Source organism: Lampetra fluviatilis, chromosome 4, assembly GCF_964198595.1.
Source record: "Lampetra fluviatilis chromosome 4, kcLamFluv1.1, whole genome shotgun sequence".
Taxonomy (NCBI): domain Eukaryota; kingdom Metazoa; phylum Chordata; class Hyperoartia; order Petromyzontiformes; family Petromyzontidae; genus Lampetra; species Lampetra fluviatilis.
This window is the reverse complement of record NC_136278.1, coordinates 14,859,772-14,875,245: the sequence shown is the minus strand read 5'-3', so window position 1 is coordinate 14,875,245 and position 15,474 is coordinate 14,859,772. Positions and strand designations below refer to the sequence as shown.

The 15,474-nt window shown below is 50.4% G+C and overlaps 1 protein-coding gene across 6 annotated transcripts in view; it reads right to left on the bottom strand.

The window, feature by feature from the left end:
* Nucleotides 1-1,598: 1,598 nt before the first annotated feature.
* LOC144931600 (arylamine N-acetyltransferase 2-like) overlaps nt 1,599-15,474 on the bottom strand; it is a 30,118-nt gene continuing 16,242 nt past the window's right edge. The window contains exons 1-6 of one of the 6 annotated variants that reach the window (XM_078855655.1): nt 13,546-13,574; nt 10,613-10,779; nt 7,670-7,876; nt 7,123-7,247; nt 4,384-4,669; nt 1,599-2,296 (exon numbers count right to left, since the gene is read on the bottom strand). In XM_078855655.1, coding sequence (XP_078711781.1) covers nt 1,916-2,296; nt 4,384-4,669; nt 7,123-7,247; nt 7,670-7,840 — 963 coding nt within the window. In that variant the 5' untranslated portion in view covers nt 7,841-7,876; nt 10,613-10,779; nt 13,546-13,574 and the 3' untranslated portion in view covers nt 1,599-1,915. Of the gene's footprint in view, nt 2,297-4,383; nt 4,670-7,122; nt 7,248-7,532; nt 7,649-7,669; nt 7,877-10,612; nt 10,830-13,541; nt 13,575-15,474 lie in introns of those variants that run through there. The other 5 variants (XM_078855654.1, XM_078855653.1, XM_078855652.1 and 2 more) reach the window with 5 other exon arrangements.

Sequence of the window (15,474 nt, the reverse complement as noted above, 5' to 3'; positions counted from 1 at the left end):
TCGCGAAGCCTGCTGCACTAGGCCTCGCGAAGCCTTCTCTGCAGTAGACTTAGCGAAGCCTCTGCAGTAGGCCTCGCGAAGCCTTCCCTGCAGTAGGCCTCGCGAAGCCTTCCCTGCAGTAGGCCTCGCGATGCCTTTTCCGCAGTAGGCCTCGCAAAGCCTGCCGCACTAGGCCTCGCGAAGCCTGCCGCACTAGGCCTCGCGCCATGCTTTTCGTGCACAAATAAGGCGATTAAATGTATCTCGTCTCTGTGTTAATAAATGTATCTTGTCTCTGTGTTAAAAAAAACGTGATGCGTTTCAGTAAAGTAAATTTGAAGCGAAGTTTAAAGTTTCGCCGTGAGGCACCGGAAGCGACGGCCATCTTTTTTAGTTCACAGATCGCAGGGGGAGCGGGCGGCCATCTTGTCGGACAGACGGACGGACACATTAATCTATTGGTGGTCTGGTCCATTTCGTTCCTACCAGTATTATTTCTCTAACTACGTGACTTTGCCGAAAGACCCAACGAGTATGAATTCCTGCAGTCACGAAAGCTTTCAGATGTATTGCATGTTATTAGTACGTCCACCATCTCGTCTGCGTCTCTCATAAGAGGCAGACAGCTCTGCATAACCATCGCTCTCAAGGTGTTGGACTGCTGAGAAGACAATGCTGTTGTGCAATGGTCAGGGCGGGCACTCCCCATCTGTGCTGTGAGCCGGCAGATGGCACGCCATGCTCTCCGGCCTTGAAGAAGTTGATGAGGCATTCTGCAAATGGTAGATGATCTGATGATTAAAGGGGGAAAGAGAACCCCACTAAAGACATATGGATGATGTTAGACCTCAAGAGGAAAGCACCGAGAGAGAAGAGGGGTGATGACACCACCGGCTAGAGGGGCCGACATAATGTAGCACCACAATACCCTCATGAACTGCTTTGCCCCCTGATGCTCCATCGAGATCTCGAAGGTGCGAGGACCTGGGCCTCCTCTTCACTCCCAGGTTGAGGCTCCGCTCTATGGGAACCGGGCTGTGGCCTGCGTAGCCCCTCCACTCTGGAACGCTTTGCCAAAAGTCATCAGGGATTTGGCCTCAATTGAGATTTTTATGACTCCACTTAAACATTCCTATTTAAGAAGGCTTTCATATAATTTTATTGTCATGCTCTTGCCCTCCTTTTATTATTTTAGAAACTGTATTTGTTAGGTGTTTATGCTTATTCCATGTGGAGCGTTTGTCCCACACGATCCCTGGGACGAGAGTAATCAAGAAGGGTGGAGCAAACACTGCACGCTCTGATTGGTTAGGGCATGGGGAGCCAAGACGATTGGCCGGAATGTTCAAAAGGGGAAAGAGCTGGAGGGTTGGATGAGCATCAGTTGGGATGGTTAGGCGAGGTTCGGGTAAGATTGGTGAGGAGTGCGACGAGTGGCATAGCCAGGAAGACGTTAAAAGAGGGAGCGGAGTTTGGGGGGTTGCGGGAGAGAGCGAGAACGATGGTATGGACCCGTGTGTGGAATAAAGACTTTACCTTGCGAACAAAGGAAAGGACCAGTCTTCTTTCACATGGAAGAAGAGCACTTTATAAGTATAATTTATTATTCAATTATTTGAAACATTCAAATTATTGATTGCACCTTGTTCCCTTCTTCTTTTAATGTTCAGTATCTTTTTCATACCCCCACCCGCCCCCATTCGCTGTCTTTATTAGAGAATGGACCGTTTGTACCCGAACATTAACTGTGTGTACCCAAACAAGTTCCAGTTAGGGAATTAAGCCAAACCAGAGGGGCGCAATTTCCAAACCTGCCAACCGTACTGGCATATAGCGTGCCCTTCGTTGTGACTGTTCAAACGTGTTTAATAAAATATATATTGATTGATTGCAGAGCTGGAACAAATAAACGTCCATATTTAATTAATTCCAAGGGTTAAATCTGATCACAGTCTGGAGGGATTATTGCCTCATCTTTTGGCACCAATGGATGTTTGAGAACGACTCCAAAGAGGTCCCTCAACACGATGGGGATCTCTTCATCGGAAAGCTCACGGACGGCTTTGCTCTTCCTGCGGACTCGATGATCCCGTGCCGGAATGACGGTGGTGCTGGTGAGATGTCGGCCCATGTAGGTGACCCAACCTTGAGGCGTGTGAAGGGCGCACAGAGATTTACATACAAACACAGAGCACGGAGAGGTCTGGTGGTACTGGCACATGTCTGAGAAATCCAGAAATTCCCGTGGCTTTGCTTCGAACTTGTAAAGCACTCTCCAGCCCTGATGGTCCTCCACATCAGATGGCTGATTATCCACCTGTGGTCGACATAAAAATGGAGTAAAACTCATTATTATAAAACTGGACAAGTTATGTAAACCAATGAACTATTATAAATTAAAAATATCACGCAGTTTTTTGCATCTATAAAGTACTTAATTGTCATCTCCCAAAAAGAAAAACACTTTGAGTTGCCCAAAAACTTGCATTCAGAGATAGCTGTGTAAAATGAGGTACTCACTCTTGGTGATGGGGATATGGGTGGAACAAATGGCGTTCATATATGGTGAATTTTCTCCGCACCATATGTAGCCAACCATGCTAATCGGAGGTGAAGTTAAGAACCTTAAATCCAGAAAACGTGACGGAGTTTCAATATTACTGTTCAATAATTTATTTTGGTAATCAATTTCTGGCCAGTTGAAGTATGGAGGTGTTTGGGGTCATGGGGAGGTTCTGTGGCTCCAGAGTACGAGAGTCCGATTTAAAATGCAGTCAGCCCTATGCTGCTCTCCATTGCAAAATGAGTGGGAAGATTGATGTTGTTTTACAAAGGATATCTGGCAAAAAGGATTAAGTATTAAGTTGTAAAAACACAATTTTCCAAAATGAACGTAAAATGTTACTTAATGTGCAAACAGGTTTATCTCTATATTCTTTGGGTCTTTCGGTAAAGTCACATAGATAGAAGAAAGAATTATAACCAAAAAAAATGCAAAGTGAATAAAAATTAATAAAAATATCACTCGGTTTCGATCGCAACACAAGCAATCATCATCAGGATAAAAAAAGAGGGGAAAAGCTGCTGAGGCAGGCTGTTTTAAAGGTTTGAAATGGGTGTAGCCCAAGGGTATTAAACGAAGTGGGCGAGGCTAGTGATGTTAATGTGAGAAATTAGCATGTAAATGTAAGATAGGAGAGCTACCTCCACGACGAGGATGCGGAGGTGGCCATTGTATTGTGAGAGATTAGCATGTCAATGTAAGATCGCAGAACCGCCGCCACATCGAGGACACGAGCAACGGTGGCTGTGTTAGTGTGAACCTGTTCATGTAAAATCAGAGAGTCGAAAATAACTGCTAACATCGAAAGGTAGGATGGAAACATCACAGCCAGTTATGACTTAAACTGGTTAATACCATCCTTCCAATGATTACTCAGTTTGTACCCATCTTCTCGGTTGAAATTGCGTCTGTGTCTATATATCTGGATGGCTTCATGAACAAATCTTTGTTGATAGCCAGTGGGTTTGCAGAGTACCTTCATCTTGGAGAAATCAATTTCGTGTGAGCCCACCGCATTAAAACAATGATCAGCCACGGCTGAGGTATTGGTCCTACCCGTGTTTCAGATCTACCTTATGTTAATTAAGACCATGAACAAGATCATTAATAGCAGTGTATACTTGTGACACGTTATCCGCGTTTTTTTCCCTATTTTTGTAATCTACTTTGTATTCTGGGTTCGTTCATGACAATAAAACATATATCAACAGCAGTGGATACCACTCGTGATGTCTTCAACCAGTCGTAGATAAAGCATGGCTCATGATATCAACAACATGCAGTGGACAGAGCAGTACAGAGTACAGTACAGAGTACTCTATTGTGAATACTGTTACACAAGCGCGTAACGTTTTAACGTTGTATTTGACGAGACCAGCATGCACATAACTTCACACGCACGTGGCGATATGTTCATGCTCTCGTGTTCGAATTTGTCACAAAGCCTGTTCTCGTGAACGCCCGGACAGAGGGAACTTCCGTTCACGTCCGCCAGTGGTTCATTGCATCGACGTAATGCTGTCATTTCATTGCATTAAAAGCCATTTTTTTATCATTGAAAATGAAGAAAAACATTTCAAAAATCATTATAAAAATGGTTCAAGAATTGTAACATTAATAGTATCAGGCATACGGTGTGGGGGAGCTATGTACATACTGCTTGGGAAACAGCAGATGCGGTAGTGATTTTTCAGCAATGAAGGCACACACATGTTTCTATTAAAGGTATTAACACTTCATCTTGTATCACTGATATTGAAACATCTGTTTGGAGTCGATATTGATAAAGGTGGCAATTCAATGTGGTGCTGGCGCTGGTGTTTAGGGCTGCGCTGGCGTACGAGTCGGTCCATCCCGTCACCGCCGGCCTCCTCCACCGAGGCCTCCTCCAGGTTCCACCAGCTGGCAGGGCAGTCGCTGCGCAGCCGGAACGTCCCAGACTCCTGCTCGCTCTTCCGCCCACTCTCCATCTCCAGCGGCTCCCGCATGCCGTTCCCAAAGCCAACATCCACCACGAACCTCTCGAGCTGTCGCTCCCCCGACGGAAGCGCCGATGGACACTTCTCCTGTCCGTCCGTTGCACCCAGTGTCACGAGGATAATTAGGTGATCAAACGGTGGGCCATACCTGCGCACATTGCGCACATTGCACAATAGTGGATCAGTAGAGAAATTGCCAAAGGTATTCAGAATTACAACACGATTACAGTTACGTAGGAATTAATCCAAATTGTAGGCAATCACGAGAAGAATAAACAAAAACAATGCTTCACCAAACGAGGTTTAATGACATCAGCTTTGTCGCTGTTCTACAATTGAACCTTATCGCGGGACCCCGGGGTCCCGAATAAACGAAAGTCAGAATCGTAATTAATTGATTTATTTTTGGCGAACCCATCCCACCACGCACGTAAACGCCGCGACCCACCAGGCATGGATCATTCTGTTGTCGTGTCGTCCAAGCGCAGCGAGGATGAATGTGCAGAAGAGCTGAACAAGCGAATGCACTCCATGCTCGTGTATGGGCAGGATCATAAGTCTTATCCAAAGCTTCTCAAACTGCCTACAGGACTTAAGTTCTTTATTTGTCATAACGGTATACATAATATAGTGAAACTGCTCTCTTATCTTAATTATTATTTGTGACCTACCAATATCTGCAGCCAGGAGCAATCGATGACAATCCTATTACTTGCAGATATTTAACAGATGAGATGCGTTGCACCATTAATTCCTCCTGTTTGATAATACTTCTCTTGTCCGTATACATCTGTGCAGATATGTATTTTTTTGTCGTCAAGCCATAGTGCCCACATACCGCTCGTATCAATGCGGATAAGAGGAGCGGCGACCCACTACTCTGAAGAGTAACATTGGTATAAACGCTTGTTACAATATGAACAGCGCATTGAAAACACGTAATATTGTATGTACTGTTTACACAAATCCACACTGAGAAACACAATGATTGACAGAGGGGTGTAAATTTTGTTTGTTTTATAGTATTTAAATAGAGGTACTGCAGGTAAGTAGTTTTCAGTTTTAAAGGCTTAATTTAACAAGACAACACTTGCCACCGTCCTTCAAACCGATTGGTGAAAAGAGCAACGTTTTTGTTTACAGCCTCACTTCTTCTCCCCCTAGTGCTCACGCAGCCCCCCCCCCCTCTCTCTCCCCCCTTGCCTCCCCCTTTCTTACCTATATAACCTCTTGCCACGGCAGCTCTCTCGCCTACTTCAGCATTTTCTTGCTGTGGTTGTTCCACCTGATGAAGATTGCTTGTGTTGCGATAGAAACGTCGTGAATTATTTTATTGTATTTGTACCTACGTGACTTTACCGAAATAACGAAAGAGTATTGATTCCTGCAGTCACGAAAGCTTCAAATCAAGATTATAATATCATGTTTATGCGAGAGCCGGGGGCTTATGGGACCCCGGGGTCTGGCCATAAGGTTCAATTACCAATAAAGTGGTAACTGTTTTCAAGATCAATTACCGATTGCGCAAGTCATGAATTGGTAATCGATACCCGAGGAATCATCAAACTGCACGCCTTGAGCGACTGGTTGGTTGGCGGCAGCCCGAGTCACCGCGTGAGTCATTTGCGCTCGAGCCTCGGTTAACAGGTAGAGGTGCAGCCCTGCAGTGTCCTGCTCACGCCACCACTGGTTGGAAGGGTCTCCACTAGAGGGCGCTATAGAGGCTATGTGAACATTTGTACGGATTGACGGCACACTGGTGCGCGGTAAAAAAAAAAACTAAAGGCACATTTTCGCAATAATTATTTATTTTCCGCGATTTGGAACCCCGGTCAGAAAACCTTGCGAGGTACGTCAAAGTCACTTCTCGTCGAATGTCAGTTCAAATTTTGATTTGACAACGTTTTATGTCACGCTGCACCGGTGTACCGCCAATACGTTGATTTCATCATTTTGATACCCGAGGCATTTTAAATCTGTTGCTCAGAATTCATAAATATATGGTTACCTCACGAACTAGATTTTTTGTTACACAAATTTTACTCAAGACATCGTAGTAAGAAACGGGAGCATAAAATCATCAAAATAGGTTGATTAGAAATGGGGCCCTTGGGGAGAGAGATTACCGTGACAGGTGTGACAGATAGCATCTCAAAGTTAGTGGAGAGCGTTAATGCAGATCTAAAATACCCAGGAATTTAACTTGAAGAGGAAATTCCAGACGTTACACCTGACGAAGTAAACACTGCCCTTCAGAGTATAAACAAAAGGGAAAGGTCCTGAACGAGGTGGTATAACCGGAGACATCATCAACGAAATGGGACCGATTATTAGAAGAAAATTAGTGGGCAAATGTTTACTCACAGGTTACATAACTTAATCATGGAATTATGATGTAATCATTGCTCGATAGACACAAGAGTGATATTACTTAAATAATTACAGATCCATTATTATATCTACACACATTTTGATAGCTGGGAACAGAATAATGGGCAATGTCAACTAGCAATCTATTGTGGCTAGGAGGCAGGCCCCTGTTGTTCCCATCACATTCCCCGGCAGAGAGACAGAAAGAGAGCCTAGTGGCAGGGTCCTCACCGGTGTGTGACGGAGTTGCGTACGCGAGCTGAACACAGGGTCACCTGGAATCCCAGCTGCCGCAGCAGCCAAGAGAAGAGGCCGTTGTTCTCGTAGCAGAAGCCTCCTCGCCGCTCCTTCACAATCTGTCGGCAAGCAACGGCCTTGTCACGCGGCCCGTGTACTTCCACATCTTTTTTGATATTTACCAATATCAACGTTTTAACACCTGAAATGGAAAGCAACTTATAAAGAGGGATCCATGGAATACATATCAAGATATGACTGCAATGTGCCGCATATGAATTTTGCAGAACCACGTTTACACTGAATTTTACGTGTAAAATTTTACGTGTAAAATTCAGTGGCCGAGACAAATGAGAAACGCATTTGTCCCGGAATTTTTTTGTGAGGTATGGCGGAGTTTTCACCTTAGCCACTGTCCTCATGTTGGAAACCAGACAAGGCGGCAGGAAGGGAGCTCGGGGCTACGGGTCAGGTCACGATCTCCCCGCGATGCCGTTCGCGATGCGGTTAACGTCCAATGCACGCGACGTGCCGTCGTCACCTTGCGGTAGATCTTCTCCAGGTCCAGGGTTATGGGCTCCCCACAGTGGATGCTGAGGCTCTCGAACGGCACGGACAGCACGTGGGCACGGTGGAGGGCGCGGAGCGAGGCCGCGCTGGGGGCTGTGCTGCCCACGAAGCGGATCCGCTCCAGGTAAGCGCCAACATCCATGACCGCCCGGAGCAATGCGACCGCTCACGTATAGAACTGAAACGTTCGACAACACTGCTGTATCATCACCACCAGACCATGTGTTTAAATTGAGCAGCACATGGTTTACAAATCCCTAATATTCAGTGTAATGTGGACCTGGATAGGCCCGGACTGGCCTGAGAGCAGTCCGCAGGACAAATGCTTGGTGGGCCGGTCAATTCCGAGGGCTGATGTGTGGGGAAATTTAAAATGTGATATAAATTATTTTTTAAATTAAAATATTTATTATCACCAATGTGTCCGCACGCTTCATTGCTTATTTACACAATCCGTTGGCATTAAGTCCCCATATTTGGGAGCCCCAAAGATTCTTCCTCACCCGCCCCGCATTTGTATTTGGACCCAGCCCAAAGAGGCCAATGAGGATCGCACGGCAAAATCACGTTAGCACTGCACGTCACATCGTAAATCTAGCTACTTGTATACAGTTCGTCTCACAACCCATTAAAAAAAATGAAATGAAAAAAGAATTGCCCATATCCCGAATTTGGGCCGGTATGTTTACAAAATAATGCCCGTGCCGATGTTTAGTCCCAGTCTGCCACTGGACCTGCATATAGAGATTACAAGTTCCATTTAAAACGAACAGCAGAAACAAATTGTCAAAGCAAGTTTAAAAAAAAGAGCAAAAAATATGACAGCACACAGCGTGTGATGAGGAAGAGGGGGCGATTTTTGTGTTCAGCGTGGGGCGTTTGCGCCGAGTCAGGCAGCAGATTCATCATTTGCAGAATGTGGCGATGCCGCTTGGTCGCTTGGCTTGGTTAGTGGACACAGTCTTCAGTGACACGCGTCGCCGTCCATCCGACACCGCGGCTGCAGTATCTGGTCATCGCTTAAGCCCCACCGGTGCAGGTTCTGCTGCACAGAGGAGGCCTTGGCTGGTGAGCTGGGCCCAATCAGGCGCCTAAGATCAAACCCAGGCGGGCGGATCGTCGGCTCATCCACAAGGAATTGGTTCGTGGACGTGCCGATGATGAGAGCCGCTCGTGCCACGGGGTCTCCATTGACTCGTCCCGGCGTGGCGCGTGGAGCCACGGTGGTGCCGGCGGGTCCCGTGAGAGCAGGCGGGCAGCGGGTCCGGCTGAAGAGAGCGACGCACAGCGGTGGATTTGGGTGGGCGCGGCTCTTCTCCGGTGGGGTGCCAGTCCCAGCCTGCCGCCTGGTGTGTGGAGGTGCGACGTTTCTCGGAACTGGCAGCCAATGGAGGGGAGTCGGTCCAAGCGCTCCTGAATTGATGATGACGACGACGACAACAACGCGCATTGTCGAAGCGGGCCGCGCGACGCACGGACAGGCGCACGGTGTCCGCCACCGGTGGCGGGGAGTCGGAGACCGCGGGTGCTGCTGCCCGCACGTGGGCGATGGGAACAACCTCTGTACCACCGTAGGCCCGCGTTGTACCAGATTCACAGCAGCGGATCGAATCCGGAACGTTTGGCATCCAAGCAAAAGCTCGAAATGCGTCCCGAGGCTGGAGGAGGGCGAGAGCCTCCACGTCCCTCGTCACGCACAGGGGCACCGCCACCTCGGGTTCTTCCCCAGGCGAAAGTGTTCACCGCACACACTTTCCACCACCCACTACGTAACAAACAGGCTACATTGTATATGTATAGTCGTGCCAGGACAAGTCGTCACGAGATTATTGTTATTACAAATGTACTAACAATAATCATCAATAAGCAACCCCAAACACAGGACTCGGTATAACGGTTGGAGCCATATTCTGTCATCGCAGACACGAGTCGGCAACACGATTGCAGAACTGACCTTTACCTTTGTTTGACGGTGCCAGACAGTGAGCCCTGGAGGCACACGGGAATTCAGTAAGCCACAGACACACACGAGCTGTCAGCAAGCCATAGCGACAGCCCTTCTAAGGTCATCAAAATTGCCACAATTGACTTCGTATTGCAGTCAGCAAACGCATCGAGGGATTGCTGAACGCTCGCAGCAGAATGCTGGTCCAGCTCTCACCCTGGCCACTCGCTCCCTGTCACGCTGCTGCCGCTGCTGCCGCGGTCACCGTGAACTTCCTCCACCCAGGCTGAGGGCTCAATCCAGAATACGGTGTCGTCCCATCCATACCGAGTTTCACAACCACACTTCAAGTCACAAGAACACCCACCCACACTCTCAGTCACCCACCCACTCAGTCACTGAGATGACTGACAGATGCATCACCTATGCCCCATACTCTGCCAACTCGCTTCGTTTTATCCGCCCGGTGCTCCGCTCGTTGTTGTGAGCGTCGCTCCTCTGGCCTCCGCTGTTGCTGGAGGGTGACTGCCTCCAACTGTCCAGTAGCAGCGTCCTTCACGAGCCTCCCCATTAAAGAAAAATATCTCCCTTGTAACCTTAACAAACTGTAGGGGCAAGTGCTGTTAGCGAGCACCTATGAAGACTGGAACGGCACACGAGGGGGTGGGTGGCCAGCAGAGGTGTGGACTCGAGTCATGTGACTTGGACTCGAGTCAGACTCGAGTCATGAATTTGATGACTTGCGACTCGACTTGGACTTGCATAACAATGACTTTGTCCCACCTATGAGATGTGGACTCGAGTCATGTGACTTGGACTCGAGTCAGACTCGAGTCATGAATTTGATGACTTGCGACTCGACTTGGACTTGCATAACAATGACTTTGTCCCACCTTTGGTGGCCAGCACCACGCCCGGCCGCCTTTGTCTCCCCAGTGGCGATGTTTACACACCGCAACAGGTACTCACTTGAGACTCAGTCGACCCAGGGAAGATACAGGACCGGTTCAGATATTCGTCATTGGTGTTGATCTTGAGCAGCAATCGAACCCGAGTAGCCCGGTCGAAAGTGCAGCACGCCAACCGCTGCACCACCGCTCCCCCGTTCACTCACCCACCCACTGCTCACTCACACACTCACCCACCCACACACACCCTGCTCACTCACACACCCACCCACACACCCACACACAACACTCACCCACACACAACACTCACCCACACACAATACTCACCCACCCACTCACACACTCACCCACACACAACACACACCCACCCACACACAACATTCACCCACACACAACACTCACCCACACACAACACTCACCCACACACAACACTCACCCACACACAACACTCACCCACACACAACACTCACACACTCACCCACACACAACACTCACCCACCCACAACACTCACCCACACACAACACTCACCCACACACAACACACACCTACCCACTCACACACTCACCCACACACAACACTCACCCACACACAACACTCACCCACACACAACACACACCCACCCACTCACACACTCACCCACACACTCACCCACACACAACACACACCCACCCACTCACACACTCACCCACACACACACACTCACCCACACACAACACTCACCCACACACAACACACACCCACCCACACACAACACTCACCCACACACAACACTCACCCACCCACACACAACACTCACCCACACACAACACTCACCCACCCACTCACACACTCACCCACACACACACTCACCCACACACACACTCACCCACACACAACACACACCCACACACAACACTCACCCACACACAACACTCACCCACACACAACACACACCCACCCACTCACAACACTCACCCACACACAACACACACCCACCCACTCACAACACTCACCCACACACAACACTCACCCACACACAACACTCACCCACACACAACACTCACCCACACACAACACTCACACACTCACCCACACACAACACTCACCCACACACAACACACACCTACCCACTCACACACCTACCCACTCACACACTCACCCACACACACACTCACCCACACACAACACTCACCCACACACAACACTCACCCACACACAACACTCACCCACACACAACACACACCCACCCACTCACACACTCACCCACACACACACTCACCCACACACTCACCCACACACACACTCACCCACACACAACACTCACCCACACACAACACTCACCCACACACAACACTCACCCACACAAAACACACACCCACCCACACACAACACTCACCCACACACAACACACACCCACCCACTCACACACTCACCCACACACACACTCACCCACACACTCACCCACACACAACACACACCCACCCACTCACACACTCACCCACACACACACTCACACACAACACTCACTCACACACAACACTCACCCACACACAACACACACCCATCCACACACAACACTCACCCACACACACACTCACCCACACACAACACTCACCCACACACAACACACACCCACACACAACACACACTCACCCACACACAACACACACTCACCCACACACAACACACACTCACCCACACACAACACACACTCACCCACACACAACACACACTCACCCACACACAACACACACTCACCCACACACTCACTCACTCACACACACACACTCACCCACACACAACACACACCCACCCACACACAACACTCACCCACACACAACACTCACCCACACACAACACACACCCACCCACACACAACACTCACCCACACACAACACTCACCCACACACAACACACACTCACCCACACACACACTCACTCACACACACACACACTCACCCACACACAACACACACCCACCCACACACACACTCACCCACACACAACACACACCCACCCACACACAACACACACCCACCCACACCACACACCCACCCACCCACAACACACACCCACCCACACACACACTCACCCACACACAACACACACCCACCCACACACAACACACACCCACCCACACACAACACACACCCACCCACACACAACACTCACCCACACACAACACTCACCCACCCACAACACACACCCACCCACACACAACACTCACCCACACACAACACTCACCCACACACAACACTCACCCACACACAACACACACCTACCCACTCACACACTCACCCACACACAACACTCACCCACACACAATACTCACCCACCCACTCACACACTCACCCACACACAACACACACCCACCCACTCACACCCTCACCCACACACAACACTCACCCACACACAACACTCACCCACACACAACACTCACCCACACACAACACACACCTACCCACTCACACACTCACCCACACACAACACTCACCCACACACAACACTCACCCACACACAACACTCACCCACACACAACACACACTCACCCACACACCCACCCACTCACACACTCACCCACACACCCACCCACTCACACACTCACCCACACACACACTCACCCACACACTCACTCACTCACACACACACTCACACACACACACACACCCACCCACACACAACACACACACACCCACCCACACACAACACTCACCCACACACAACACACACCCACCCACACACAACACTCACCCACACACAACACTCACCCACACACAACACACACCCACACACAACACACACCCACCCACTCACACACTCACCCACACACAACACTCACCCACACACAACACACACCCACACACAACACACACCCACCCACTCACACACTCACCCACACACAACACTCACCCACACACAACACTCACCCACACACAACACTCACCCACACACAACACTCACCCACACACAACACACACCCACCCACTCACACACTCACCCACACACTCACTCACACACTGCTCGATCCGCTTCTTCCTTCCCACTGTCCCGGTATGGAACCTCCTCTTCCTCCTCCTCCCACCACCACCACCATCGTCTCTTCCCCAAAACGCTTACAAACGCCTTGGCTCAATTCCCGAAACCTGTCCCTATCTACTCCACGAGTGTACAACAACCTTGTGGGAGATGCGTGCACTGTTTGTTGCTGGCCGCTAGCGCGTGTGCTCGTGAGCCCGTGGCCGTGCTGAGGGTGGAGGCGACCTTCACCTGCGGCTGAACCTGCGGCGCCTGGGCCCCTCCCACCTCGCTGGGGGGGGCCCCTCCCACCTCGCTGGGGGGGGCCCCTCCCACCTCGCAGGGGGGGGCCCCTCCCACCTCGCTTGGGGCGGCCCCTCCCACCTCGCTTGGGGCGGCCCCTCCCACCTCGCTGGGGGGGGCCCCTCCCACCTCGCTGGGGGGGGGCCCTCGTGGGGGGGCCCTCCCACTTCGTTGGGGGTTGCCCCTCCTATGTAGCTGCAGTTACTGCAGCTACATACTATGTTTTCGTTGCGCGCACCGAGGGCATGACCCCAATAAATCCCCGACATCCCTCGGCATGCCTGGCCAAAAAAAATCAAGTTGGAGCAAGGCGAGGGTCTTTTGGGTCCCCAGGTGTAGGAGGCGCTCGTGAGCGGCCCACACCACCTTGCCCCGCAACCCAGAAGGGACCACCAGCCGGTGTCGATGGGATTTCCCGTCCCAATGCATCAGCAGACCTTGCACCATCTCCCATGCGTCGGCATCACCCCTCCCCTGCGCAGCACCCCCGACGCGACGACGCCACCCGAGGAGGGAGGTATCCTCCATCTGGAGGCGCCCCCATTCAGTGATGGGCAACCCCAACAGGGAATCTTTTCCCTGTTGTGCGATCGAATTTGTAATCAATGTTTCGTCGTCGTCGGCGGCCGCCAAGACCGGAACCGATATGTCCCCCAGAGGCCTGCAACGTCCAGACCCCAGGAGGCATGCACATTCGGAGGTGGTTGGCATGCGCGACAGAGCGTCCGCATTGGTGTGGCGAACGCCCTTACGGTAGGTGGTTTCAAAATCAAAGTCCTGGAGAATCTCCAACCATCGAGACAATTGTCCCGATGGTTGTTGAACTCGCAGGGCGTACTGTAGTGCCGCATGATCTGTGCGGACGGTGAAATGCCGACCGTACAGATATGGGCGATACTGTTGGATGAAATAGACAATTGCCAACAGTTCCCGACGGGTGACACAATATCTTTGCTCCGCAGGAGACAACACCCGACTACCGTACGCGACCACCCGTTCCACGCCGTCAACCACCTGGGAAAGCACACCCCCAATACCCGTGTTGCTCGCATCGGTGTCAAGCAAAAAGGGCTTAGAAAAATCGGGGTAAACCAAGGGAGGAGCTTTCACCAGAGCGTCCCGAAGGGAGCGGAAAGCAGCCTCCTCCTTCTGTCCCCACTGGAACCGAACCCCTTTTGACGTTAAAGCGTGTAGGGGTTTCGCAATCGTCGCAAAATCCGCGACAAACCGTCGGTAATAGGACGCGAAGCCAATGAAACTCCTGACCTCTCCCACCGAGGTGGGAGTCGGCCAGGAGCTGACGCACTGCGTTTTGGCGGGATCGGTAGCAATACCTGAGCGTCCCACGATGTGTCCCAAATAACGCACCGATTCGCGTAACAGATGACATTTTTGGGGTTTGAATTTCAAATTAGCAGCCCGCATCTTTTGGAAAACCGCCCGCAACCTCTGGAGATGTTCGTCAAATGTTTTACTAAAGACGATAACGTCATCCAAATAAATCAAGCACGAGTCCCATTGCAATCCAGCCAAAACTAATTCCATCAAATGCTGGAAAGTTGCCGGCGCTGAGTGGAGTCCCATCAGGGTTGCGATTTCGGCATGGAAAATGCGGAAGGAGGGTT